This window comes from Triticum urartu, chromosome 2A (genome assembly GCF_056163025.1).
Source record: "Triticum urartu cultivar PI428250 chromosome 2A, HENAU_Tu73, whole genome shotgun sequence".
Classification (NCBI taxonomy): domain Eukaryota; kingdom Viridiplantae; phylum Streptophyta; class Magnoliopsida; order Poales; family Poaceae; genus Triticum; species Triticum urartu.
This window is the reverse complement of record NC_141874.1, coordinates 689,667,491-689,692,588: the sequence shown is the minus strand read 5'-3', so window position 1 is coordinate 689,692,588 and position 25,098 is coordinate 689,667,491. Positions and strand designations below refer to the sequence as shown.

Below are 25,098 nucleotides of genomic sequence, written 5' to 3'. Positions count from 1 at the left end.
GCTATGTACTCCGCTTCACATGTAGATCCCGCCACAACGCTTTGTTTAGAACTGCACCAACTGAAAGCTCCACCGTTCAATGTAAACACGTGTCTAGTTTGCGATTTAGAATTGTCCGGATTAGTGTCAAAGCTTGCATCAACATAACCGTTTAAGATGAGCTCTTTGTCACCTCCATATACGAGAAACATATCCTTAGTCCTTTTCAGTTATTTCAGGATGTTCTTGACCGTTGTCCAGTGATCCACTCCTGGATTACTTTGGTACCTCCTTGCTAGACTTATAGCAAGGCACACATCAGGTATGGTACACAGCATTGCATACATGATAGAGCCTATGGCTGAAGCATAGGGAACATCTTTGATTTTCTCTCTATCTTCTGCAGTGGTCGGGCATTGAGTCTTACTCAACTTCACACGTTGTAACACAGGCAAGAACCCTTTCTTTGCTTGATCCATTTTGAACTTCTTCAAAACTTTGTCAAGGTATGTGCTTTGTGAAAGTCCAATTAAGCGTTTTGATCTATCTCTATAGATCTTGATGCCCAATATATAAGCAGCTTCACCGAGGTCTTTCATTGAAAAACTCTTATTCAAGTATCCCTTTATGCTATCCAGAAATTCTATATCATTTCCAATCAACAATATGTCATCCACATATAATATTAGAAATGCTACAGAGCTCCCACTCACCTTTTTGTAAATACAGGCTTCTCCAAAAGTCTGTACAAAACCAAATGCTTTGATCACACTATCAAAGCGTTTATTCCAACTCCGAGAGGCTTGCACCAGTCCATAAATGGATCGCTGGAGCTTGCACACTTTGTTAGCTCCCTTTGGATCGACAAAACCTTCCGGTTGCATCATATACAACTTTTCTTCCAGAAATCCATTCAGGAATGCAGTTTTGACATACATTTGCCAAATTTCATAATCATAAAATGCGGCAATTTCTAACATGATTCAGACAGACTTAAGCATCGCTACGGGTGAGAAAGTCTCATCGTAGTCAATCCCTTGAACTTGTCAAAAACCTTTCGCAACAAGTCGAGCTTTGTAGACAGTAATATTACCGTTAGCGTCAGTCGTTATCTAGAAGATCCATTTATTCTCAATTGCTTGCCGATCATCGGGCAAGTCAACCAAAATCCACACTTTGTTCTCATACATGGATCCCATCTCAGATTTCATGGCCTCAAGCCATTTTGCGGAATCTGGGCTCACCATCGCTTCTTCATAGTTCGTAGGTTCATCATGATCTAGTAGCATGACTTCTAGAATAGGATTACCGTACCAGTCTGGTGCGGATCTTACTCTGGTTGATCTATGAGGTTCAGTAGTAACTTGATCTGAAGTTCCATGATCATCATCATTAACTTCCTCACTAATTGGTGTAGGCGTCACAGAGACCGGTTTCTGTGATGAACTACTTTCCAATAGAGGAGCAGGTACAGTTATCTCATCAAGTTCCACTTTCCTCCCACTCACTTCTTTCGAGAGAAACTCCTTCTCTAGAAAGGATCCATTCTTAGCAACGAATGTCTTGCCTTCGAATCTGTGATAGAAGGTGTACCCAATAGTTTCCTTTGGGTATCCTATGAAGACACATTTCTCCGATTTGGGTTCGAGCTTATCAGGTTGAAGCTTTTTCACATAAGCATCGCAGCCCCAAACTTTCAGAAACGACAACTTTGGTTTCTTGCCAAACCACAGTTCATAAGGCATCGTCTCAACGGATTTCGATAGTGCCCTATTTAACGTGAATGCGGTCGTCTCTAAATCATGACCCCAAAATGATAGCGGTAAATCTGTAAGAGACATCATAGATCGCACCATATTTAGTAAAGTACGATTATGATGTTCGGACACACCATTACGCTGTGGTGTTCCGGGTGGCGTGAGTTGCAAAACTATTCCGCATTGTTTCAAATGTAGACCAAACTCGTAACTCAAATATTCTCCTCCACGATCAGATCGTAGAAACTTTATTTTCTTGTTACGATGATTTTCAACTTCACTCTGAAATTCTTTGAACTTTTCAAATGTTTCAAACTTATGCTTCATCAAGTAGATATACCCATATCTGCTTAAATCATCTGTAAAGGTGAGAAAATAACGATATCCGCCACGAGCCTCAACATTCATCGGACCATATACATCTGTATGTATGATTTCCAACAAATATGTTGCTCTCTCCATAGTTTCGGAGAACGGCGTTTTAGTCATCTTGCCCATGAGGCACGGTTCGCAAGTACCAAGTGATTCATAATCAAGTGGTTCCAAAAGTCCATCGGTATGGAGTTTCTTCATGCGCTTTACACCGATATGACCTAAACGGCAGTGCCACAAATAAGTTGCACTATTATTATCAACTCTGCATCTTTTGGCTTCAACATTATGAATATGTGTATCACTACTATCGAGATTCATCAAAAATAGACCACTCTTCAAGGGTGCATGACCATAAAAGATATTACTCATATAAATAGAACAACCATTATTCTCTGATTTAAATGAATAACCGTCTCGCATCAAACAAGATCCAGATATAATGTTCATGCTCAACGCTGGCACCAAATAACAATTATTTAGGTCTAATACTAATCCCGAAGGTAGATGTAGAGGTAGCGTGCCGACCGCGATCACATCGACTTTGGAACCATTTCCCACGCGCATCGTCACCTCGTCCTTTGCTAGTGTTCGCTTAATCCGTAGTCCCTATTTTGAGTTGCAAATATTAGCAACAGAACTTGTATCAAATACCCAGGTGCTACTGCGAGCTCTAGTAAGGTACACATCAATAACATGTATATCACATATACCTTTGTTCACCTTACCATCCTTCTTATCCGCCAAATACTTGGGGCAGTTCCGCTTCCAGTGACCAGTCTGCTTGCAGTAGAAGCACTCAGTCTCAGGCTTAGGTCCAGATTTGGGTTTCTTCTCCTGAGCAGCAACTTGCTTGCTGTTCTTCTTGAAGTTCCCCTTCTTCTTTCCTTTGCCCTTTTTCTTGAAACTGGTGGTCTTATTGACCATCAACACTTGATGCTCCTTTTTGATTTCTACCTCCGCTGCCTTTAGCATTGCGAAGAGCTCAGGAATTGTCTTATCCATCCCTTGCATATTATAGTTCATCACGAAGCTCTTGTAGCTTGGTGGCAGTGATTGAAGAACTCTGTCAATGACACTATCAACCGGAAGATTAACTCCCAGCTGAGTCAAGTGATTATGGTATCCAGACATTCTGAGTATATGTTCACTGACAGAACTATTCTCCTCCATCTTGCAGCTGTAGAACTTATTGGAGACTTCATATCTCTCAATCCGGGAATTTGCTTGAAATATTAACTTCAACTATTGGAACATCTCATATGCTCCATGACATTCAAAACATCGTTGAAGTCTCGGTTCTAAGCCGTAAAGCATGGCACATTGAACTATCGAGTAGTCATCAGCTTTGCTCTGCCAGATATTCTTAACGTCGTCAGTTGCATCAGCAGCAGGCCTGGCACTCAGCGGTGCTTCTAGGACGTAATTCTTCTAGGCAGCAATGAGGATAATCCTCAAGTTATGGACCCAGTCCGTGTAATTGCTACCATCATCTTTCAACTTTGCTTTCTCGAGGAACGCATTAAAATTCAATGGAACAACAGCACGGACCATCTATCTACAATCAAACATAGACAAGCAAGATACTATCAGGTACTAAGTTCATGATAAATTTAAGTTCAATTAATCATATTACTCTCCCACTTAGAAAGACATCCCTCTAATCTTCTAAGTGATCACGTGATCCAAATCAACTAAACCATAACCGATCATCATGTGAAATGGAGTATTTTTCAATGGTGAACATCACTATGTTGATCATATCTACTATATGATTCACGCTCGACCTTTCGGTCTCAGTGTTCCGAGGCCATATCTGCATATGCTAGGCTCGTCAAGTTTAACCTGAGTATTCTGCGTGTGCAAAACTGGCTTGCACCCGTTGTAGATGGACGTAGAGCTTATCACACCCGATCATCACGTGGTGTCTGGGCACGACGAACTTTGGCAACGGTGCATACTCAGGGAGAACATTTTTTATCTTGAAATTTAGTGAGAGATCATCTTATAATGCTACCGTCAATCAAAGCAAGATAAGATGCATAAAAGATAAACATCACATGCAATCAATATAAGTGATATGATATGGCCATCATCATCTTGTGCTTGTGATCTCCATCTCTGAAGCACCGTCATGATCACCATCGTCACCGGCGCGACACCTTGATCTCCATCGTAGCATCGTTGTCGTCTCGCCAAACTTATGCTTCAACAACTATCGCTACCGCTTAGTGATAAAGTAAAGCATTACAGGGTGATTGCATTGCATACAATAAAGAGACAACCATATGGCTCCTGCCAGTTGCCGATAACTTGGTTACAAAACATGATCATCTCATACAATAAAATTTAGCATCATGTCTTGACCATATCACATCACAACATGCCTTGCAAAAACAAGTTAGACGTCCTCTACTTTGTTGTTGCAAGTTTTACGTGGCTGCTACGGGCTTAGCAAGAACCGTTCTTACCTACGCATCAAAACCACAACGATAGTTTGTCAAGTTGGTGCTATTTTAACCTTCGCAAGGACCGGGCATAGCCACACTTGGTTCAACTAAAGTTGGAGAAACTGACACCCGCCAGCCACCTTTGTGCAAAGCACGTCAGTAGAACCAGTCTCGCGTAAGCGTACGTGTAATGTCGGTCCGGGCCGCTTCACCCAACAATACCGCCGAAACAAAGTATGACATGCTGGTAAGCAGTATGACTTATATCGCCCACAACTCACTTGTGTTCTACTCATGCATATGACATCTACGCATAAAACCTGGCTTTGATACCACTGTTGGGGAACGTAGTAATTTCAAAATTTTCCTATGCACACACAAGATCATGGTGATGCACAGCAACGAGAGGGGAGAGTGTTGTCCACGTACCCTCGTAGACCGAAAGTAGAAGCGTTAGCACGACGCGGTTGATGTAGTCGTACGTCTTCACGATCCGACCGATGAAGTACCGAACGTACGGCACCTCCGAGTTCAGCACACGTTCAGTCTGATGACGTCCCTCGAACTCCGATCCAGCCGAGTGTTGAGGGAGAGTTTCGTCAGCACGACGGTGTGGTGACGATGTTGATGTTCTACCGATGCAGGGCTTCGCCTAAGCACCGCTACAGTAATATCGAAGTGAACTATGGTGGAGGGGGGCACCGCACACGGCTAAAAGATCAACTTGATCAATTGTTGTGTCTATGGGGTGCCCCCTGCCCCCATATATAAAGGAGAAAGGGGGGTGGCCGGCCAGGGAGAGGGCGCGCCAGGAGGAGTCCTACGCCCACCGGGAGTACGACTCCCCCCCCTTTTCCTAGTTGGAATAGGATTCGAGAGGGGGAAAGAGGAGGGAGAGAAGGAAAGGGGGCGCCGCCCCCCTCTCCTTGTCCTATTCGGACTAAGGGGGGAGGGGCGCGCGGCCCAGCCCTGGCCGCCTCTCCTCTTCTTCGTAAAGGCCCACTAAGGCCCATTTACCTCCCGGGGGGTTCCGGTAACCTCCCGGTACTTCGGTAAAATCCCGATTTCACCCGGAACACTTCCAATATCCAAACATAGGCCTCCAATATATCAATCTTCATGTCTCGACCATTTCGAGACTCCTCGTCATGTCCGTGATCACATCTGGGACTCCGAACAACCTTCGGTACATCAAAACATATAGACTCATAATATAACTGACATCGTAACGTTAAGCGTGCGGACCCTATGGGTTCGAGAACTATGTAGACATGACCGAGACACGTCTCCGGTCAATAGCCAAGAGCGGAACCTGGATGCTCATATTGGCTCCTACATATTCTACAAAGATCTTTATTGGTCAAACCACATAACAACATACGTTGTTCCCTTTGTCATCATTATGTTACTTGCCCGAGATTCGATCGTCGGTATCTCAATACCTAGTTCAATCTCGTTACCGGCAAGTCTCTTTACTCGTTCTATAATACATCATCCCGCAACTAACTCATTAGTTGCAATGCTTGCAAGGCTTAAGTGATGTGCATTACCGAGAGGGCCCAGAGATACCTCTCCGACAATTGGAGTGACAAATCCTAATCTCGAAATACGCCAACCCAACAAGTACCTTTGGAGACACCTATAGAGCACCTTTATAATCACCCAGTTATGTTGTGACGTTTGGTAGCACACAAAGTGTTCCTCCGGTAAACAGGAGTTGCATAATCTCATAGTCATAGGAACATGTATAAGTCATGAAGAAAGCAATAGCAACATACTAAACGATCGGGTGCTAAGCTAACGGAATGGGTCATGTCAATCACATCATTCTCCTAATGATGTGACCCCGTTAATAAAATGACAACTCATGTCTATGGTTAGGAAACATAACCATCTTTGATCAACGAGCTAGTCAAGTAGAGGCATACTAGTGACAATCTGTTTGTCTATGTATTCACACATGTATTATGTTTCCGGTTAATACAATTCTAGCATGAATAATAAACATTTATCATGATATAAGGAAATAAATAATAACTTTATTATTGCCTCTAGGGCATATTTCCTTCATTTACTACTATCGTTTTTGGGGTTATGCATTAGAGACAGCTACATTCACGTTAAATAGGGCACCATCTAAATCCGTTGAGAAGACACCATATGAACTATGGTTTGGCAAGAAACCTAAGCTGTCGTTTCTTAAAGTTTGGGGTTGCGATGCTTATGTGAAAAAGTTTCATCCTGATAAGCTCAAACCCAAATGGGAGAAATGTGTCTTCATAGGATACCCAAAGGAGACAGTTGGGTACACCTTCTATCACAGATCCGAAGGCAAGACATTTGTTGCTAAGAATTGATCCTTTCTAGAGAAGGAGTTTCTCTCGAAAGAAGTGAGTGGGAGGAAAGTAGAACTTGATGAGGTAACTGTACCTGCTCCCTTATTGGAAAGTAGTTCATCACAGAAATCTGTTCCTGTGACTCTTACACCAATTAGTGAGGAAGCTAATGATGATGATCATGTAACTTCAGATCAAGTTACGACCGAACCTCGTAGGTCAACCAGAGTAAGATCCGCACCAGAGTGGTATGGCAATCCTGTTCTGGAGGTCATGTTACTTGACCATGACGAACCTACGAACTATGAGGAAGCGATGATGAGCCCAGATTTCGCAAAATGGCTTGAGGCCATGAAATCTAAGATGGGATCCATGTATGAGAACAAAGTGTGGACTTTGGTTGACTTGCCCGATGATCGTCAAGCCATAGAAAATAAATGGATCTTCAAGAGGAAGACGGACGCTGATAGTAGTGTTACTATCTACAAAGCTAGACTTGTCGAAAAAGGTTTTTGACAAAGTTCAAGGTGTTGACTACGATGAGATGTTCTCACTCGTAGCAATGTTTAAGTCTGTCTGAATCATGTTAGCAAATTGCCACATTTTATGAAATCTGGCAAATGGATATCAAAACTACATTCCTTAATGGATTTCTTAAAGAAGAGTTATATATGATGCAACCAGAAGGTTTTGTCGATCCTAAAGGTGCTAACCAAATGTGCAAGCTCCAGCGATCCATCTATGGACTGGTGCAAGCATCTCGGAGTTGGAATATACGCTTTGATGAGTTGATCAAAGCATATAGTTTTATACAGACTTGCGTTGAAGCCTGTATTTACAAGAAAGTGAGTGGGAGCACTACAGTTTTCTGATAAGTATATGTGAAAGACATATTGTTGATCGGAAATGATGTAGAATTTTCTGGAAAGCATAAAGGAGTTTTTGAAAGGAGTTTTGCAAAGAAAGACCTCGGTGAAGCTGCTTACATATTGAGCATCAAGATCTATAGAGATAGATCAAGACGCTTGATAAGTTTTTTTTTCAATGAGTACATACCTTGACAAGATTTTGAAGTAGTTCAAAATGGAATAGTCAAAGAAAGAGTTCTTGCCTATGTTACAAGGTGTGAAATTGAGTAAGACTCAAAGCCCGACCAAGGTAGAAGATAGAAAGAGAATGAAAGTCATTCCGTATGCCTCAGCCATAGGTTCTATAAAGTATGCCATGTTGTGTACTAGATCTATTGTATACCCTACACTGAGTTTGGCAAGGGAGTACAATAGTGATCTAGGAGTAGATCACTGAACAGCGGTCAAAATTATCCTTAGTGGAATAAGGATATGTTTCTCGATTATAGAGGTGACAAAAGGTTCGTCGTAAAGGGTTACGTCGATGCAAGTTTTGACACTGATCTAGATGACTCTAAGTCTCAATCTGGATACATATTGAAAGTGGGAGCAATTAGCTAAAGTAGCTCCGTGCAGAGCATTATAGACATAGAAATTTGCAAAATACATACAGATCTAAATTTGGCAGACCCATTGACTAAACTTCTCTCACAAGCAAAACATGATCACACCTTAGTATTCTTTGGGTGTTAATCACATGGCGATGTGAACTATATTACTGACTCTAGTAAACCCTTTGAGTGTTGGCCACATGGTGATGTGAACTATGGATATTAATCACATGATGATGTGAACTATTGGTGTTAAATCACATGGCGATGTGAACTAGATTATTGACTCTAAAGCAAGTGGGAGACTGAAGGAAATATGCCCTAGAGGCAATAATAAAAGTTGTTATTTATAATTCCTTATATCATGATAAATATTTATTATTCATGCTAGAATTGTATTAACCGAAAACTTAGTACATGTGTGTATACATAGACAAACAGAGTGTCACTAGTATGCCTCTACTTGACTAGCCCGTTGAATCAAAGATGGTTAAGTTTCCTAGCCATAGACATGAGTTGTCATTTGATTAACGGGATCACATCATTAGAGAATGATGTGATTGACTTGACCCATTCCGTTAGCTTAGCATTCGATCGTTTAGTATATTGCTATTGCTTTCTTCATGACTTATAAATGTTCCTATGACTATGAGATTATGCAACTCCCGAATACCGGAGGAACACTTTGTGTGCTACCAAACGTCACAACGTAACTGGGTGATTATAAAGGTGCTCTACAGGTGTCTCCGATGATACTTGTTGAGTTGGCATAGATCGAGATTAGGATTTGTCACTCCGATTGTCGGAGAGGTATCTCTGAGCCTTCTCAGTAATGCACATCACTATAAGCCTTGCAAGCAATGCAACTAATGAGTTAGTTGCGGGGTGATGCATTAAGAAACGAGTAAAGAGACTTGCAGGTAACGAGATTGAAGTAGGTATTGAGATATCGACGATCGAATCTCGGGCAAGTAACATACCGATGACAAAAAAAACAACGTATGTTGTTATGCGGTTTGACCGATAAAGATCTTCATAGAATATGTAAGAGCCAATATGAGCATCCAGGTTCCGCTATTGGTTATTAACCGGTAACGTGTCTCGTTCATGTCTACATAGTTCTCGAACCCGTAGGGTCCCCACGCTTAAAATTCGGTGACGATCGGTATTATGAGTTTATGTGTTTTGATGTACCGAAGGTAGTTCGGAGTCCTGGATGAGACCGGGGACATGACGAGGAGTCTCGAAATGGTCGAGACGTAAAGACCGATATATTGGACGACTAAATTCGGACATCGGAAAGGTTCCGAGTGATTCGGGTATTTTTCGGAGTACCGGGGGAGTTACGGGAATACGGGAGTACATATGGGCCTTAGTGGGCTTTAGGGGGGAAAGAGGAAAAGCCACGAGGGCTGGCCATGCGCGCCCCATGGGCCTAGTCCGAATTGGACTAGGGGAGGGGCTGCACCCCCTCTTTCCTTCTCCTCCCCCTCTCCTTCCTTTCCCCTCCTAGTAGGACTAGGAAAGGAGGAATCCTACTCCTACTAGGAGGAGGATTCCTCCTTCCCTTGGCGCGCCTAGAGAGGCCGGCCGACCTCCCCTTGCTCCTTTATATACGGGGGCACCCCAAGACACACAAGTTGATTGTTTCAAGCCGTGTGCGGTGCCCCCTCCATCATATCGTAGCGGTGCTTAGGCGAAGCCCTGCGTCGGTAGCAACATCATCACCGTCATCACGCCGTCGTGCTGACGGAACTCTCCCGCGAAGCTCTACTGGATCGGAGTTCATGGGACGTCATCGAGCTGAACGTGTGCTGAACTCGAAGGTGTCGTGCGTTCGGTACTTGGATCGGTCGGATCATGAAGACGTACGACTACATCAACCGCGTTCTCATAACGCTTCCGCTTACGGTCTACGAGGGTACGTGAACAACACCCTTCCCTCTCGTCGCTATGCATCACCATGATCTTGCGTGTGCGTAGAATTTTTTTTGAGATTACTACGTTCCCCAACACTATGTTTATCCTAATGTGATTTGGACTTGATGATGTTCAGCAAGGTGTACTGTTAAATTATGCTTATTTTTTATGATGCACTGTTTGGTTGTATTCAGTAATATTCATCGCATTTAGACCTTCTACGATTATGAAAATCTTCTTATAGAAGTCTAGTTCTTTCTTATTTTAGAAAAAGAAGTCTTGCTCTTCTTTCTTGCCGCTACTTGCATTGTGAGCTAATCTTCAAATTGTTACGGAGAAGTCGTATTGTTCTGTCTTGCCTTGGTATTTTTGTAAGTTTGGACGTTGTCAGTCTGATTGCCAAAGCTTTTGTTTGCGTATCCTATGATAGTTGAATCTTTAATTTGCATAAACCTGATCATGGCAAGATCCATCAGTTTGGTAATTTTCTCCAACGAATTTGCAACCACAGAATCAAACAAAATCAAATTATATTCAATATAGAATATCATGCACCAAAGGATTACATCAGAAATTAGAAGAGATGCATTACAGGGCTGCAACAACAAAAACAAACAGGCTTGGACGGCAGGAACCTCACAGCCACATAACACAAGAGCTTACATAATCAGGTGTAGTGCATCAGCAACGTTCTCTGCTAGTACTCTGCTTCAGCTACAGCCCATTGCAAATTAATCAGGGCTGCAACGTTCTCTTCAGTGAAGCAAGCAGCGCCTATGCTGCCAGGTCGCCATCACATCGATCAGCGCTGTGCCTGACTCGCATCAGTGGTGTGACTAGCCCGTTGGTATTCTTTTATAGAAGAAGACTCCATGAGCATCAAACGGTCAAGCCGAGACTTGAACTCTGGTGGGTTGGCTGCGAAATTCCGCACCTTGCCAACTGAGCTACGCTCGGTTCTCTTTAACGAGACCAACCTGAGCTAGACTAGTGGGCTGGCTGCGAACTTCCGCGCTTTGCCAACTTAATTTAGAGAACTAGTAAGTATGCACGTGCCACGCACGTCGTGTTAGAATCAATATTTTTTAGGGGATCGGCTAGAGATGCCCTTACAAAGGTATAGAGTGACCCCTAGATAATACAGTACTAGCAATATGGATGAAAGGTTACCACAAACCAGTAGTTCACTTAACCTTTATAAGATGACATCTCAAAGGGCCACAGGTCGAAAGCTCGTCTGTGGTATGTCTGATAGATCTATGCCTCAGCACAAATGACATGATCGCTTCTGGGATAGCAAACAACGCACCGGCATATATTATTATTAGAAGGATAGAGGAGAAATGTCAAGCCGTAAGAGGAAGCCCGACAGAGGTTACAGCTGCGGCAGCCTGCCATGAACAAGCCGCCATGGCAGAGTCGCGAGAGAAAATTTGCAGTCCATGGAGCATCCATTGTTTCTCTTTTGTACACAACCTAAGGGGCCTTGTAGTACTTGGTGGGCACGAAGGGCATCTTGGTGACCACGGCGTCGTACTGCTTGCCGCGGACGACCACCTTGAACTCGGTCCCGGCCTTGTGCAGGCCGTTCTTCACGTACCCCATGGCGATGTTCTTCTTCAGGCACGGGCTGAACCCGCCGCTCGTCACCTCGCCGATGTTCTCCCCGGTGCCGCTCACGATCTCGCTGTGGCTCCGCGGGGGTGGCCCCTGCGAGAAGATGCCCACGCGCCGGATCTTGGGGCCTTCCTTGAGCTGCTTCAGGATCACCTCCGCGCCCAGGAAGCCGCCCTCAGCCTTCCTCCGCTTGCCGATCGCCCATGAGAGGCCGGCCTCGACCGGCGTGATGTGCTGCTCCATGTCGTTGCCGTACAAGCAGAGGCCAGCTTCCAGCCGGAGACTGTCGCGGGCGCCCAGGCCGGTCAGCCTCACCTTGCCCTCGGATTTCTCCAGGAGGGCCTTTGCGAGATCAACCGCGTTCTCTGATGGGACGGAGATTTCAAATCCATCTTCGCCGGTGTAACTGAAATGAGAAGAGTTTCAGAGACAGAAGCAAATTGTTCAAAACAACAACATCATCAATTGATAGACACATAAAGGACTGGTGTAAGAAGCTTCACTATAGAATTTGAAAGCTAAAATAAGATGGCACTTTATCGATTGCCTTTAAGCAACAGTAACCAAATAACATCCCATAGACCCACTTTTTTGGCATGCCAGATTGAACAGTAAAGTGATTTCAGTATTTATGAATTATGATGGACAAGTGATGCTTGGTCAATGTAAAAAAGTTAGTACTGATGCTCTTAAGGAATTGTCCTGGTATTAAAGAAAGGAGTAGAGTCATGATATTATTATTTTTTAGAATCATAATATTGAAACTGGAAGTAATAATAATGGATGAAAAGGATTATACCCAGTTCTGGTGAGGAAGCAAGCAGATCCGTTGATGTCAATCATCTTGAAATCACTGAAGTACATTTTGCTCAAATCTTCCTTTGTCAGCAACTGGAGAGTTGGTGCAGCAAGAGGACCCTGCTCATGTCAAGGAACAGAGTTACAATGGTGTCTTCCTGTAAATTCGGGAAATAGTGCTCCCTCCGTCCCATAATATAATAGCGTTTTTGACACTACTAGTGTCAAAAGCGCTCTTATATTATGGGACGGAGGGAGTACATATGTAGGAGAAGCATATCAAATGTACATAATTGCCATTAAAGTGAAAATTTATTACTTCGACAAAACCACACAAATAGCGCCAAGAAGTTCAGAATAGAAAGATCACTTCCCCCGCAATGTAGAATAAAAAAATCCTACATTGTGAAGATCATTTCTATTTTATGAATAGATGCGCAAACATTAATCCTCCTCTTGCTGAAACTTGAATTGGGTTGTTATGAACTGCTTTCATAATTTCATAGGACCTCGTAGTTTTTTTTAATGGGACGAAAACTGGCAGGAGCAACTGCCTTTTCTATTAGGAGGAATGTCTGCTGTCACAATCCAATCTAGGCACCACTGGATTACATCAAAGTGAAAACACATAAGAAACTTTAGCTCGAGAGTCCACCAACCGAGAAAAAGACACGCAAACCTGCTCAACTACTACCTCAGAATTCAGATAGAGCATTGCATCTTGTAAGAACTAAGAAGCCAAAACTTGACCAAGCAAGCACAATTGCTAATCAAGAAATCTCACCAAGCAGCAAGATGAAAAAAAAAATCCCTAGATTTTGGCGTCTGCACACCATCAAAAGAAAATTCTGCCATATTAGCTGAACTCATAGTCTATACAATATGAACAACAAACCATAAACTGACATCATCAATGATACTAATAATGTCTTTTCCCTAGTAAAGCTAAATGTTACTCTGAACTAATCACATTGAAACTCAATTTCACAAACAATGAACTCAACCGAATCGCCATGTGTCAACACTCTATCATAATGTACATTCCAAAACCTTTCCTGGCAGAAATGGGCCATTTATTTATGGTAGTACCCTTGTAGCTCCTCCAAATACTACAGCATTCGCTAATCCTAGAAATAAATATATGTATCCAACCTTGGGAATCTTCAACCCATTGCAGAAATCAATAATTAACCATAAACAGTTCAGAAAACCAATCAAGATGAAGAGAGCAGAGAAGGAAGGGCCAGCTGACCTGCAGGGCGAGGAGGGAGCGCTCGTCGTGGACGTGCCACTTGACGTCGCCGCCCTTCTTCTGGAAGGCCTCCATGTGGGCGCCGATGTGGGCGAGGTCCTTGTCCCGGCAGCCGGCGTTGACGACGAGGTAGACGTGGTGGTCGTTGACCTTGGTGACGACGGAGTCGTCGATGGCGCCTCCCTTGTCGTTGGTGAAGACGGTGAGGGAGCCGGTGCCGTCCTTGAGGGCGGCGACGTCGGCGACGACGAGCGACTCGAGGAAGGGGATGGCCTGGCTGCCCTGCAGGCTGAGGCCGCACATGTGGGAGACGTCGAAGAGGCTGCCGTTGGCGCGGCAGTTGAGGGTGGAGTCCATGATGGTGTCCTTGTACTGGATGGGCATGCTCCAGCCGGCGAAGGGCACCATCTTGCCCCCGTGCGCCACGTGGAAGTCGTAGAGCGCCGTCTTCTTGAGCTCCGCCTCGGCCGCCTCCGCCGCGCCCGCGAGGTGGCGGCGCGCGGCCGTGGAGGCGCCGCCCGTGGAGGAGGCGGCGGCGGCGCGGCGGGCCAGCGTGGCGCACGCGAGGAGGCCTCTCATCGTGGCGGGGTGGGGCTGAGAGGGGGGAGTGGTGGTGGGGGAGTGGGATGGGAAAACAAAAGATGAGATTTTGAGGGGTGGTGGTGGGTGGCGACGGGGAGGCGATCGGCGGATCGGGAGTGGGTGGTGGCTGCCGCTGCCTCGGCGCGAGCTCAGCTCGGAGGGGGTTTGGTGATGATGGATCAGTGAGCGATCAGTGGCGCGTCAGTGCCCGTCTTGTTGGCTTTCGGATTATTTTTTGTTGGGTTTTTGTCCGGCTTTGGTGGTGGATGGTGACGGCTCTCCCTCACCGGGCAAAGATCGTGTGCGAGTCCATAAAAAGAACACTTCACAGATTCTTGCTTTCTAGTGGTAAAACAGTCCAAATCGCAGACAGATTGAGATAAAAACCATTCTGATCTGAACGGCAAAACTGGGCAGAGACTAACGAAAAAATCATTCCGAGGATCCGCGTACGCATTGGCATCATGGCAGGGCAACTGGCCAGGAAGCAACAGCGCTGAGGCCATGCAGATACGGCATCCAAGACTATAGACAAACATAGGAGGATGGCAGCGCCCGACCAGGCTCAGATGCATGTTATTGATTCAGCAGCAGAGGAGGGAGGTAACGTACCTAACCCACAAATAACAATATTCTGGCAACCACTTGACATGGGATCACGAAACAAAAACACACCAGCATTGCCTTTCCAACAACCAAGCGACAGATTCTTCATTCATATCATAGGCCTAAAACCATCAAACCGATGAACCATTCCAAACTGAACTAAGACTTTTGGTGGTCAGATCTAGCAGTTCAAGAAAGCATGCCCATGCCATCCAGGGAGGCTTACAACCAGATCAAAACGCTGCTTCAAAATGCCAGGCGACGACGCGTCTCTATATAGGTATTCACAGGCTTCATCTCGCGGACATGAATTAAGGGTAAAACAGGTGACAACGTCTTGACCGCACATGTGGGCGAAAAAGGTCTCGGTAAATTCTGCAAGTACCTCACTACTTAGACCCTGCAGACTTCTTCGAAGATGATTTCTTCTGCTTCTTCGGTTCCTTCTCGGGTATCTTCTCTGCCTCGACCGTCTTCTTCCTGTCCTTCCTCTCCCTCTTCTTCAAAGCATGCATGTGGGCTTTAAGAACCAGGGCATATGAAGCTTGGAATTTCAGATACTCCTTTGCAGACAGCTGAAAGGCATGGCAAGCACGGTAAGATTCACTGATTGGTCCAGAAATGCAATGAAAGTGCCAGGACAGATATGTTCAATAATGCCACCATGAAATGAAAATAAAATAAGTCCTCAGTCCTCATAACCAAAACAATATTGCAGATTACAGTTCTCTGATGACATTTCAGAAAATATTCATAGTATTGCCAACATATCAGAAATATAGCATGAACATTTACCATAAGCCCTAAGTGCACATATTTATCCAGCCTTAAGCTAAAGCACTTGGCGGAAAAAATGCCCCTACTTAGGTGAGTTGCAAAAATTTGATATGGCTGGGGCCAAATAGGTATGCACAAGGATAAACAGATTAGTTCATGTGAGTATTTGTTTTGTGTTGTCAGGATATGAAATGGGAAGGCATGTTTCCAAATTGACAGCAGACATCATTACTAATTAGGATAGCTAGTAACCCTTCTACATGAAAATGAAGGAAATATAAGATAACAGAAATAAACAACAGTTTTGTAGCCATAAATAGGGACGCCTTACATCACCACTTCAACCATCAAAATTAAAAGGAGAAGTAAAACTGTTACCAAAACTTAGGTCATGGGAATTAGGAGTCTTAACATGTCAATTCTCCTTTTTTAGATAGACCGTGATTTCATTACTAAGACTTGCACAGATTGCCAGCAACAGTGTCTTGTGGAAAAAGATGCACATAGTCAATTGTTTCATCGGAGAGCATAAATGCATGGAAAGAAAAATGCATGGGTTCACATCGATGCATATCCTTGTCAATGGTAAATGCTCCTTGATGAGGGCTTTCACAAAAGCTAGATAAGGTGATATCATGAGGTGCTACGACATGATCTTGGGAAAATATCATTCAGGTGTTTGCAAAGTGGAAATAGATTGTATACACTTTGATAAATGGAGTTCAACTGATGTAAGATGAAACAATTAATGCGGGTCGTCACTGGTTCATGCAATTGAAACTTGGCAAGAGCAAGAAAATCTGTCCCATCCTTCAAATTTGCACCAATTGCTGAACCATCTTAACACTGGTAAGTTCTAGCTCTTTCCCATTCAGTAATAAGATTGGTAATCAGGACAACTCATTAGTGATGGCCCCCTCTCCCCACTGCCCTATTAGTTTAACTACAGCTGTAGCAATACGAGAGGTTACTGCATAAAAGACTTGCACCACTATGATCAGAATGTACCAAACATAAGTGCTTCAGTCCTAATTTTATACTTGTCATTATGCTACTCAAAGTTACTGCATATCCCCCAGCACTGGGATGATCGCGATATGACACAATGATCATATATACAGTGTATCCTCTCTACATATTCAGGTAATTCTGTTGATTTACCTACCTATCAATTTCTCAATACGAACAAACCATCCTCACCTGGAAGTAACAACCAGCAAACATTCTATCAGCATGTGTGCAAACCCGAGTTGTTTCACTTCATATCCAGAGGAAATATGCAAATGTCTGATCTATGATTCACAATCCTAGCAGAACAGGGGCTAATGACAATGACTAACAGCGGCCTGATTACCACCAGGTACAGAATCAATGCAAAACACATCTCACAGCCATAATGCCGAACCAGCAGCAGGAAGAAAGTGAATATTACCGAGGTGGAGATGTTCCTCTTGCCATCGGAGGCGCGGACAAGGCACCGGTACTCGACAGGCTCCCCCTTACTCGCCATCTTCTTCAACCTAGCCTGACACTTCATCGACGCTGCACACATCAAACAACTCGTCACATCAGACTTGCTGAACCCATCAAATCCACAACCCAAACCACACGAACGAGCCGTAAGGGGAGAGGACTCACATCGCTTCATGGTGACCCACACGGAGCCCTTCTCCGTGCTCCGCTCGTACATGTTGGTCAGCTCGCTCAGGAACGGATCTGCCTGCATCAGCACCTGCACAGACCACGCAATGCCGCGAGTAGACATGGTCAGAACCAGTTCGACAAAGCAGGGCGGAGTTTCCGCTCAGTTTTCCACCATCGATCTGAACTACGCGACGCCCGGGACTGGTGGAAGCGGCCGGATCGGTTCCAAATTCTAGGGCGAAAACACCGGGAGATCTGGTTCTCCGCCGAGCTCTTCTCGCCAGATCGCGATTCTCGGCGGGACGGGCATGAAACACGGCGCGGATCGGAGGAACAGAGCATCGGGCAGGGGATTACCATCTTGAGGAGGGTGGCCTCGCGATCGCCGGGGGAGCGGAGGTCTTCCCCTTGTCCGCCGAGCCTTGCTCTCCTCTTCGTCGGCTCCGCCGCTGGGGTTCGGGTCGGAGATGGGGGAGGGGGAGGGGGAGAGGGGAGGGTGGGGTATTGTGGGAGGACGGACGGGGGAGATCACGGGACGGGAGAGATCTGACGGATAAGGTGGCCGGGTGGGACGGCAGGGGCTGTGAACTTGTGAAGGCAGCCTTGGACTGGATGACGGAACGGTGACGCCGACTTTTTTTTTCGACGGGAAACGATGACGCCGACTTGGAAGAGAGGACCGTCAAAAAAAAACTTGGGAAGAGAGGCAGAAACGCCGTGATTCGGTTCCTTGGGCTTGGGCTGAACGGGATAAGCATGACACTCTTTTTTTTATTCTCCGTATTTATTGTGTTTTATTTAAATCAAAATAAAATTTGATCAAACCATAAACATTTACATTAACAGATATATATGATGTGAAAATATATTCCGTGAGGAATCTTTGGTATCGTAAAAGTTAATGATGTTTTTTTTATAAATTTGATCAAAACATAGAAAGTTTGACTTATGATAAAGCTATAATATACACAGTAAATAAAACCGAAGAGTATACTATTCCTTCTTATGTCATTGACTATACCAAACATGTTTAGCAATATTTGGGCAAGAGAATGAGATTTTAAAGGTGAGAGTTTGTTAGAAGATTAGGCTTGAAAAGTTGAATAACTAAGTCGGGCTTGTCTCATGAGGCGGGCTTGGGCCTTGTTTGCAACCCAAAAGGTAATTCAAATGGGGCTTAGGCTCGGACTTCTATTTTTTTTTTAGATTTTTGTGTTGGGCTTTCACACGTAAGCACTTAAAATGCAATCTTCGGACTTTCAAGCTTGATTTCGGGTTGGGCTCACTCGGGTGTCGCCCAAATCCACCAGCACTGCAGCCACGTCGGCACTCCCAATCGACCATCGCAACCCCCGACTCCCACCAAATGGCTAGATCTAGCCGTCGGGGTTCGCCGCTTGTGATTTTATGCGCACAACAGCCCCGAGCACTCACTGGCTCGCCTCCTCCCGATCCTTCAGTGACACCCAATGAGGGGGGGGGGGGGGGGGGGGGGAGAGGACACTGGAAGTAATCGATCTTTCGTCCAATGGCTCCAGCCCATGCACCGTGGACTGGGAGAAAATCCTGGGCGAAAACGACTCTGACGCCAACACATAGTTTAAGTTTGAATCGAGGAAGAAGATTAGTTTTTTTAAGTTTTTATTTTGTTCGAATCGACAAGTTTTAATCTGTATTATGCAATGTAGTTTGAATGGACTTGTGATATCTATGTTCAAATTTATGTGAGAAAAATGTTTTAGGGAGCTAAATTTAAGAGTTCGGCTAGGAACCATATTTTTTAACTCAGTTTGAGTAGGCATATAGGGCTCAATTATAAGCCTTTTGCTAGGGACACTTTTCAAAATGATAACAATACGAAACACCTCCGTGCCCATCTGCCCCTCTACCTGTCCTGCAGCTCGTTCTTCTGGTAGCTCCTCTTCATGTGGTGGTGGTTCCGGCCTACGGTCAGACTTCCTCATCTTCGGATTTTTCCCCGGCGGCATGGGATTGCTTAGACTCGGCCAGGCCGAAATCCTTGCTCGACCTTTCAATGCTGGCAGCGGCGACACCTACGGGTGTCGTTCCCTTACTGGAGGCGATGCCATGGTTTCTATCTGTGCCTTTCTTCGAGCGTCAGGGAAAACTCTAGGTCTCTTTTTTTTCAGATCGGACGACGACGGCGCCGTGGCGTAGTTCTGCTCATGAAGGCGTCGTCTTGTTTCTCGTGGAGTCCTCGATGGTGGATTTCGAGATGTTGGTCGTCTTATTGGTTTGGTTTGGGCTGCGTCCTAGGGCGGCGAGTTTAGTTGTGTTTTTCTCTATTTGGGCTGAGCATTCCATGTTTTACATGCTCCGAACGCCATGTTCACGCCTCCTGCATTCGAGTCATGTGTTGTATCATCACCTAAACTTTTTCTTATTTTTTTTACTAATAAAAAATGATACGCAAGCTTTGTGTATTGGTGAAAAAAAAAACACGACAGACAGGGAGTAGTCGCCAAAATCAGAACGTGATCGACAGCATTTCGCCGGCAGACTACACGAGAACGCATGCAGCCTTCTCCAATCTTTATTTCTACGAATTTATTGCCCGATACATCGATCGATCAAATGGAGGCGCAAGAACGAGCGGCATCTCAAATCGACCAGCGCGCGCGCACAAGTAGACGTACTACTAGTAGGCCGGATGCAGCGCGCCTCCCAATCTAGAGGCGTGCGCGGCGGATCCTGTCGCCGTCGGTGACGACGTGGGCGCGCGTGATGTCCCGCAGCGACGGGCACCCGCTGAGCGCCATGGCCAGCTCCAGCTCGTCCCGCAGCATCTGCAGCACCTTCCGCACCCCCGCCTCGCCGTCCACCGCCAGCGAGTACAGCACCGGCCTACCGATCTGCACGCCACACCAAACCCACACATCGAGCAAGCGTCAGCATCGCCGGCCAAGAAAGAAACACGCAGATCGAGTGTGTCTGTACTTACGAACACTCCCGCGGCTCCGAGTGCCAGCGCCTTGAACACGTCGGTGCCACGCCGGACGCCGCCGTCCAGGAACACCGGCAGCCGTCCCTTCGCCTCTCTGACCACCTGATTTTTTTTACACACTTTTGGTCAATATGCATGCATGAAGATTTTTTTTACTGAAGCTTCCTGAACTTTATCTGCAGTTTCCCATATTCCTTCTCGTAGTACTACAGGTGCGGCTTGCGACTGGTTGGCACACATACCTCTTCCAGGCAGCTGATGGTTGCAGGGACATAGTCCAGCTGCCGAGCGCCATGGTTGGACACGATGATGCCGGCCGCGCCGTACTCGATGGCAATCCTAGCTGCATTTTGCACAAGTTTCTTGATGGACTGATATGCCGCCATAGCAAAAAGAGATGCAGCATTTTGGGAACGGAGGCGTGCTGAAAAAACTTACTGTCTTCTGCAGTCATGACACCTTTCACCAAGATCGGCAACGAGGTAATTGTCTGCAGCCACTTGACGTCCTGCATTTGTGCATCATCAGTGTTCATTATTCCATTCAGTAGGTGCTACGATACCTTCCAACAGCATTTTAAATTAAAAAAATAGAGGAAAAAAAAGTACCTCCCAACAAAGAGATTGGTCGACTTGGCTAGCAACATAGGAAGCCAGCCCAGAATCATCTGTCTGGCAAGCCACAAAGGACATGGTAAGATGTCTGATAATAACATTCTACTTAGGCTCTCTAAAAAAACATTCTACTTAGGCGATTTCTGCGATACGATTGGCTTGGTTGTCAGGCAATTAACCTTGTCCATCTTGCCGAGGTCCAGCGCCGCAAAGTTCTCCAGCACCAGATGTGGAGGCAAGTTGAACCTGTCAAAAGTTATCATAAATTCAGATTTCAGGGTGCAGATTGTGCAGTTCCTAGTAAAATGGAATAGACCATTTATTGAGTAAATTGGCATGATAATGTGCACATCTGTTGGATTTGGACCTGTTCTTGATATCAGCTTCCCTGCGGCCGAGCCTTGGAGTATCGACGGTGAGGGCGATCGCCTTGAACCCCGCCATTTCAGCCCTTTTCACGAGTTGCCGAACTATATTCCTGTCCTTGTAAACCTGACGAAGACAATGATCCACGCCTTGGTCAGTTGGTCAGGTTAAAGAACAAGAAACAATTTTCACATGTTATTATTAGTCTCATAGTTTGTGAGGCTGAAGATGACACATACATAAAGCTGGAAGAAACGAATCCCGGGTCCTACTGAGTTAACCCTTTCCACACTAGAAGTAGCCCATGAAGACAATGTCTGAAAAAAGCATAAACCATATAAAGCTAGCATCAGCACAATAATTATTGGGAAAGATCAAAGCTGCTACAAGAGTCAGGTGATCTTCCAAACCATTATGGTCCCTGCAGATGCCGCTGCTCTTGCAGTAGCAAGCTCTCCTGCATATATGGCAGATAAACTTCTCTATGAGAACATTGCTCTGGAAATAGCAAGGAGATGGTGACTGCAAATTTGTTTGAATTAACCTTCAGGGTGAGCCATTTTCTGCATGGCCGTGGGAGCGATCATGATCGGCATGGAGACGTCGAAGCCCAAGATATTTGTGGCCATGTTGATATGGGACACATCGATCAGTACGCGTGGTCGGAACCTGAAACCAAATTGAAATCAAAGTCTACAATAAGATAGATGCATATGATCCTTAGGGCATCTCTAGTCCATGCCCAAAAATTCTCCAAGTCCCACCCAAAAGGTAGAAGTTTGAATTTTGATGAGCTATTTTCAACAGGGGCACTTCTGCCCATGCATGTATGTATGTATGATGATGTCATTTATCCTCTCTGAGAGTTCCTGACGAAATTGTCATCTACTTTGACCATCAGAACCACATATGACAACAAGACTCGTCTGATCCCTTGTCTCTACTCAATGCCATGAGATCCAATGTTATTTGTCCAGGTCTGCTGCCATCTACTTATATACTAATCAAAATGCAAACCAATCACCTACGCGCAGCCTGTCAGGACTAAACTTGTACTCATAACAGTGGGGTTGTAAATTTTTCCACAAGGGTTCATCTGAGACTTATCCTATGCCATCTCCAAAGATTTTATTATTTTAATAACGCAAAAAGTTTCGATTGACGCCGACACTTGCCATTATACATTGTAAAAGAAGTTTATGTCATCCTTGCAAAAAACTAATGCTGAAGCTCTTTCTACCGCCTTACTTTTTTCTGAATTATTAGTTGCTGATGCCAATAAAAACAAGCACAGTTCATCTAGCAGCATATACTACCAAATAGACACAGCTCAGAAGTTGAAAATACAATAAATAGATACGGCTAAAAGCATGAGACCTGCTACTTTGGAGGATAGCTTACAGGATTCTGGAGAAGGCCTCCCTGTTCTCGTTGAGCGTCCACTGATCCTCTGCGCCGGAGGCGTAGTAGTCGTACACCATCTTGGGCAGCTTCTCCTTGGCCAGCCTCTCGTACTCGGACACATTCGTGATCATCTCCATGCCCCTGCTCGAACAATCTCATTATTAGTCCCCAGATCAATCTGTCCATGCCTTTATGAACACAGCAAGCAGTCAAGCAGATCCTCTGCTTTTTGTCTCAAAGACAGTACACCATGAATAAACTGAAGACCGCTCTCGCCCAGATAATTTGACAGAGATGAATCAACAAAGGCAAGAACAGCACGAAGAAACGAGGAGGCCGATCTATCCGAGGAGGAGTTGATTAGCTGCAGAATCTATCCATGGATTCCTGATTCGGTATCAGTAGTTCGAGATGTTACTTTCGAATCAGTGCTGAAAAATCGAAAGCAAAACGATCCGACGGACGGCCGAGAAAGAAGCGCAAAATCATCCCGAGAGATCACAAAAAAGAGGAACGAGGCGGGTAATCCAAGGGAAATGAGAGGAAAGGAACCAGTAGGACTCACATGGCTCGAAGGGGGAGGAGCGATGAACGGAGGCAGGCTGCGTGCACGAGGAGGGCTGCGCGACGGCGGCTCGTCCGTGTCCTGGAGCGGAAGCGGAACAGGGGAGGAGGTCCCGTGGTGTCACCGGGGTGTGGTATTTAAAGGCTTTTTTTCAGCAAATGAATGTGGTTTGGTGGTGAGACTGGTGTCACTGTTCTGAACTCCTTCTGATGAGGCAGCCCATCTATAGCTCAGAGGCATGTTCAAAAATGGTATTTAAAAAAATCAATAATGGAAGGAAGATAATGATGGTATTGTTTGTGTCATTATACCTACGTACTTAAAGCAGATTCTAGCATGTAAACGTGATCAGCTTTTGTATTATTATTAGTCTTTTGTTAGCATGAAGTGTTTTTTGCAGGTTGAGATGGTGGAATAGGATACTGGTATCAGTCCCTTGAGATATGCCTCATTCTCTATAAATTTTTATTAGGGATGAATAGATTCCATTTTTACAAACAAGTTGTGCCAAAGTGACAATTTTTATATGGAGTTAGAGTACGATGTAGGTTACAAATATGGGGATCTCATGAGTTGGATAGCTGCACTATGGTGGACGAAACTAGGCGAGATGCACTAGACTGATGGGGATAGGATTTACGACTTCAACTTGTGGCTCTCATAAGTAGTGGAGCTTCAGAAATCCAATTCGGCTCTTGTCACGCACCAAAAATGATTTTGTGCAAATGTTGCTTTTTTTTTAAAAAAAAGACATGTTTATTGTCACACTCAAATGCCATTTGCAAAAATTTAGAAAGAAACTTTAAGCATTTTGACCTGTACAGAAAAAGAATGAGTCTGTATGCTAAATGTTACGCTTGATTTTGTTTTTTTTCATCGGTAAAGCACTGATATCCCGTTTCACATGAAAATTGTCAAGCACGGTTTTCACACTAACATGAACATCGGCACAAAAGAAAAATCAGAATTTTTAGTATTTATTTACTATTATTTTAAAATTTATTATTCATCCGAGAGCATATGCTCCCCAGAACCAAAACGGCCATCCTGTGAAGTTTGCCTTGTTAAACCTCTCTTTTTTTGTAGGGACCTTGGCCTCCTTATATAGGGGTTGGAGAGGTGGTGTGAGACTTAGGCCATCTTCACCGCGCGACCCCAAATGAACGTCCGGTTTAGCCGGATTTTGTCCCTTTAGGGCGCCGTCCGCGTTTGTCTGATGGATCGTGGGTGCACCTAACGCGCGGCCGCACCCAAAACCTGTCCGAGGTGGACGTGAATAAAGGAATTAAAAACTTAAATCAAATGACTAAAAAATTAAATAAACGCAATTAAAAAAACATAAAACATATATATAGGGGTTACGGCCACAAAACGGCCCAGTTTATCAGTCCACTTAAACGGCCCAGTTCATAATTAACATAAAAGCAAAATAAAAAAAAGCCTCCCGCGCGCTCCTGCCGCGCCCGTCGATGCCGTGGCCGTCGCCGTCTTCACTGGCCGCCGGTGTCGTCGTCGTCGCTGACGAGGTCGACGTATTCCGGCGGCGTCCACAGGTGGGCCGGCGGTCCGTGGTGCACAGGGGCGGCGGGCTGCAAGGTGGCCGGTGGTGCCTGCACCACTTCCTCCCGAGGCGAG

The 25,098-nt window shown here is 45.0% G+C and overlaps 3 protein-coding genes across 3 annotated transcripts; all 3 read right to left on the bottom strand.

The window, feature by feature from the left end:
* Window positions 1-11,567: 11,567 nt before the first annotated feature.
* On the bottom strand, window positions 11,568-14,572 carry LOC125539759 (Glycine cleavage T-protein family). Its single transcript, XM_048703267.2, has 3 exons — window positions 13,941-14,572; window positions 12,690-12,808; window positions 11,568-12,296 (listed from the first exon to the last, which is right to left on the bottom strand). The coding sequence occupies exons 1-3, from the start codon at window positions 14,517-14,519 to the stop codon at window positions 11,750-11,752; spliced, it is 1,245 nt and encodes a 414-aa protein (XP_048559224.2). The 5' UTR covers window positions 14,520-14,572; the 3' UTR covers window positions 11,568-11,749.
* Window positions 14,573-15,183: 611 nt separating this feature from the next.
* On the bottom strand, window positions 15,184-18,067 carry LOC125539760 (signal recognition particle 14 kDa protein). The gene is made up of 4 exons (XM_048703268.2): window positions 17,907-18,067; window positions 17,544-17,637; window positions 17,338-17,447; window positions 15,184-15,703 (listed from the first exon to the last, which is right to left on the bottom strand). The coding sequence occupies exons 1-4, from the start codon at window positions 17,907-17,909 to the stop codon at window positions 15,518-15,520; spliced, it is 393 nt and encodes a 130-aa protein (XP_048559225.1). The 5' UTR covers window positions 17,910-18,067; the 3' UTR covers window positions 15,184-15,517.
* Window positions 18,068-20,025: 1,958 nt separating this feature from the next.
* On the bottom strand, window positions 20,026-23,620 carry LOC125539758 (glycolate oxidase 3). The gene is made up of 12 exons (XM_048703266.2): window positions 23,464-23,620; window positions 22,896-23,039; window positions 22,039-22,163; window positions 21,905-21,951; window positions 21,734-21,811; window positions 21,496-21,620; window positions 21,308-21,374; window positions 21,123-21,185; window positions 20,953-21,022; window positions 20,757-20,857; window positions 20,512-20,616; window positions 20,026-20,422 (listed from the first exon to the last, which is right to left on the bottom strand). Coding segments are annotated over exons 1-12 (1,110 nt in total). The 5' UTR covers window positions 23,466-23,620; the 3' UTR covers window positions 20,026-20,239.
* Window positions 23,621-25,098: the final 1,478 nt, after the last annotated feature.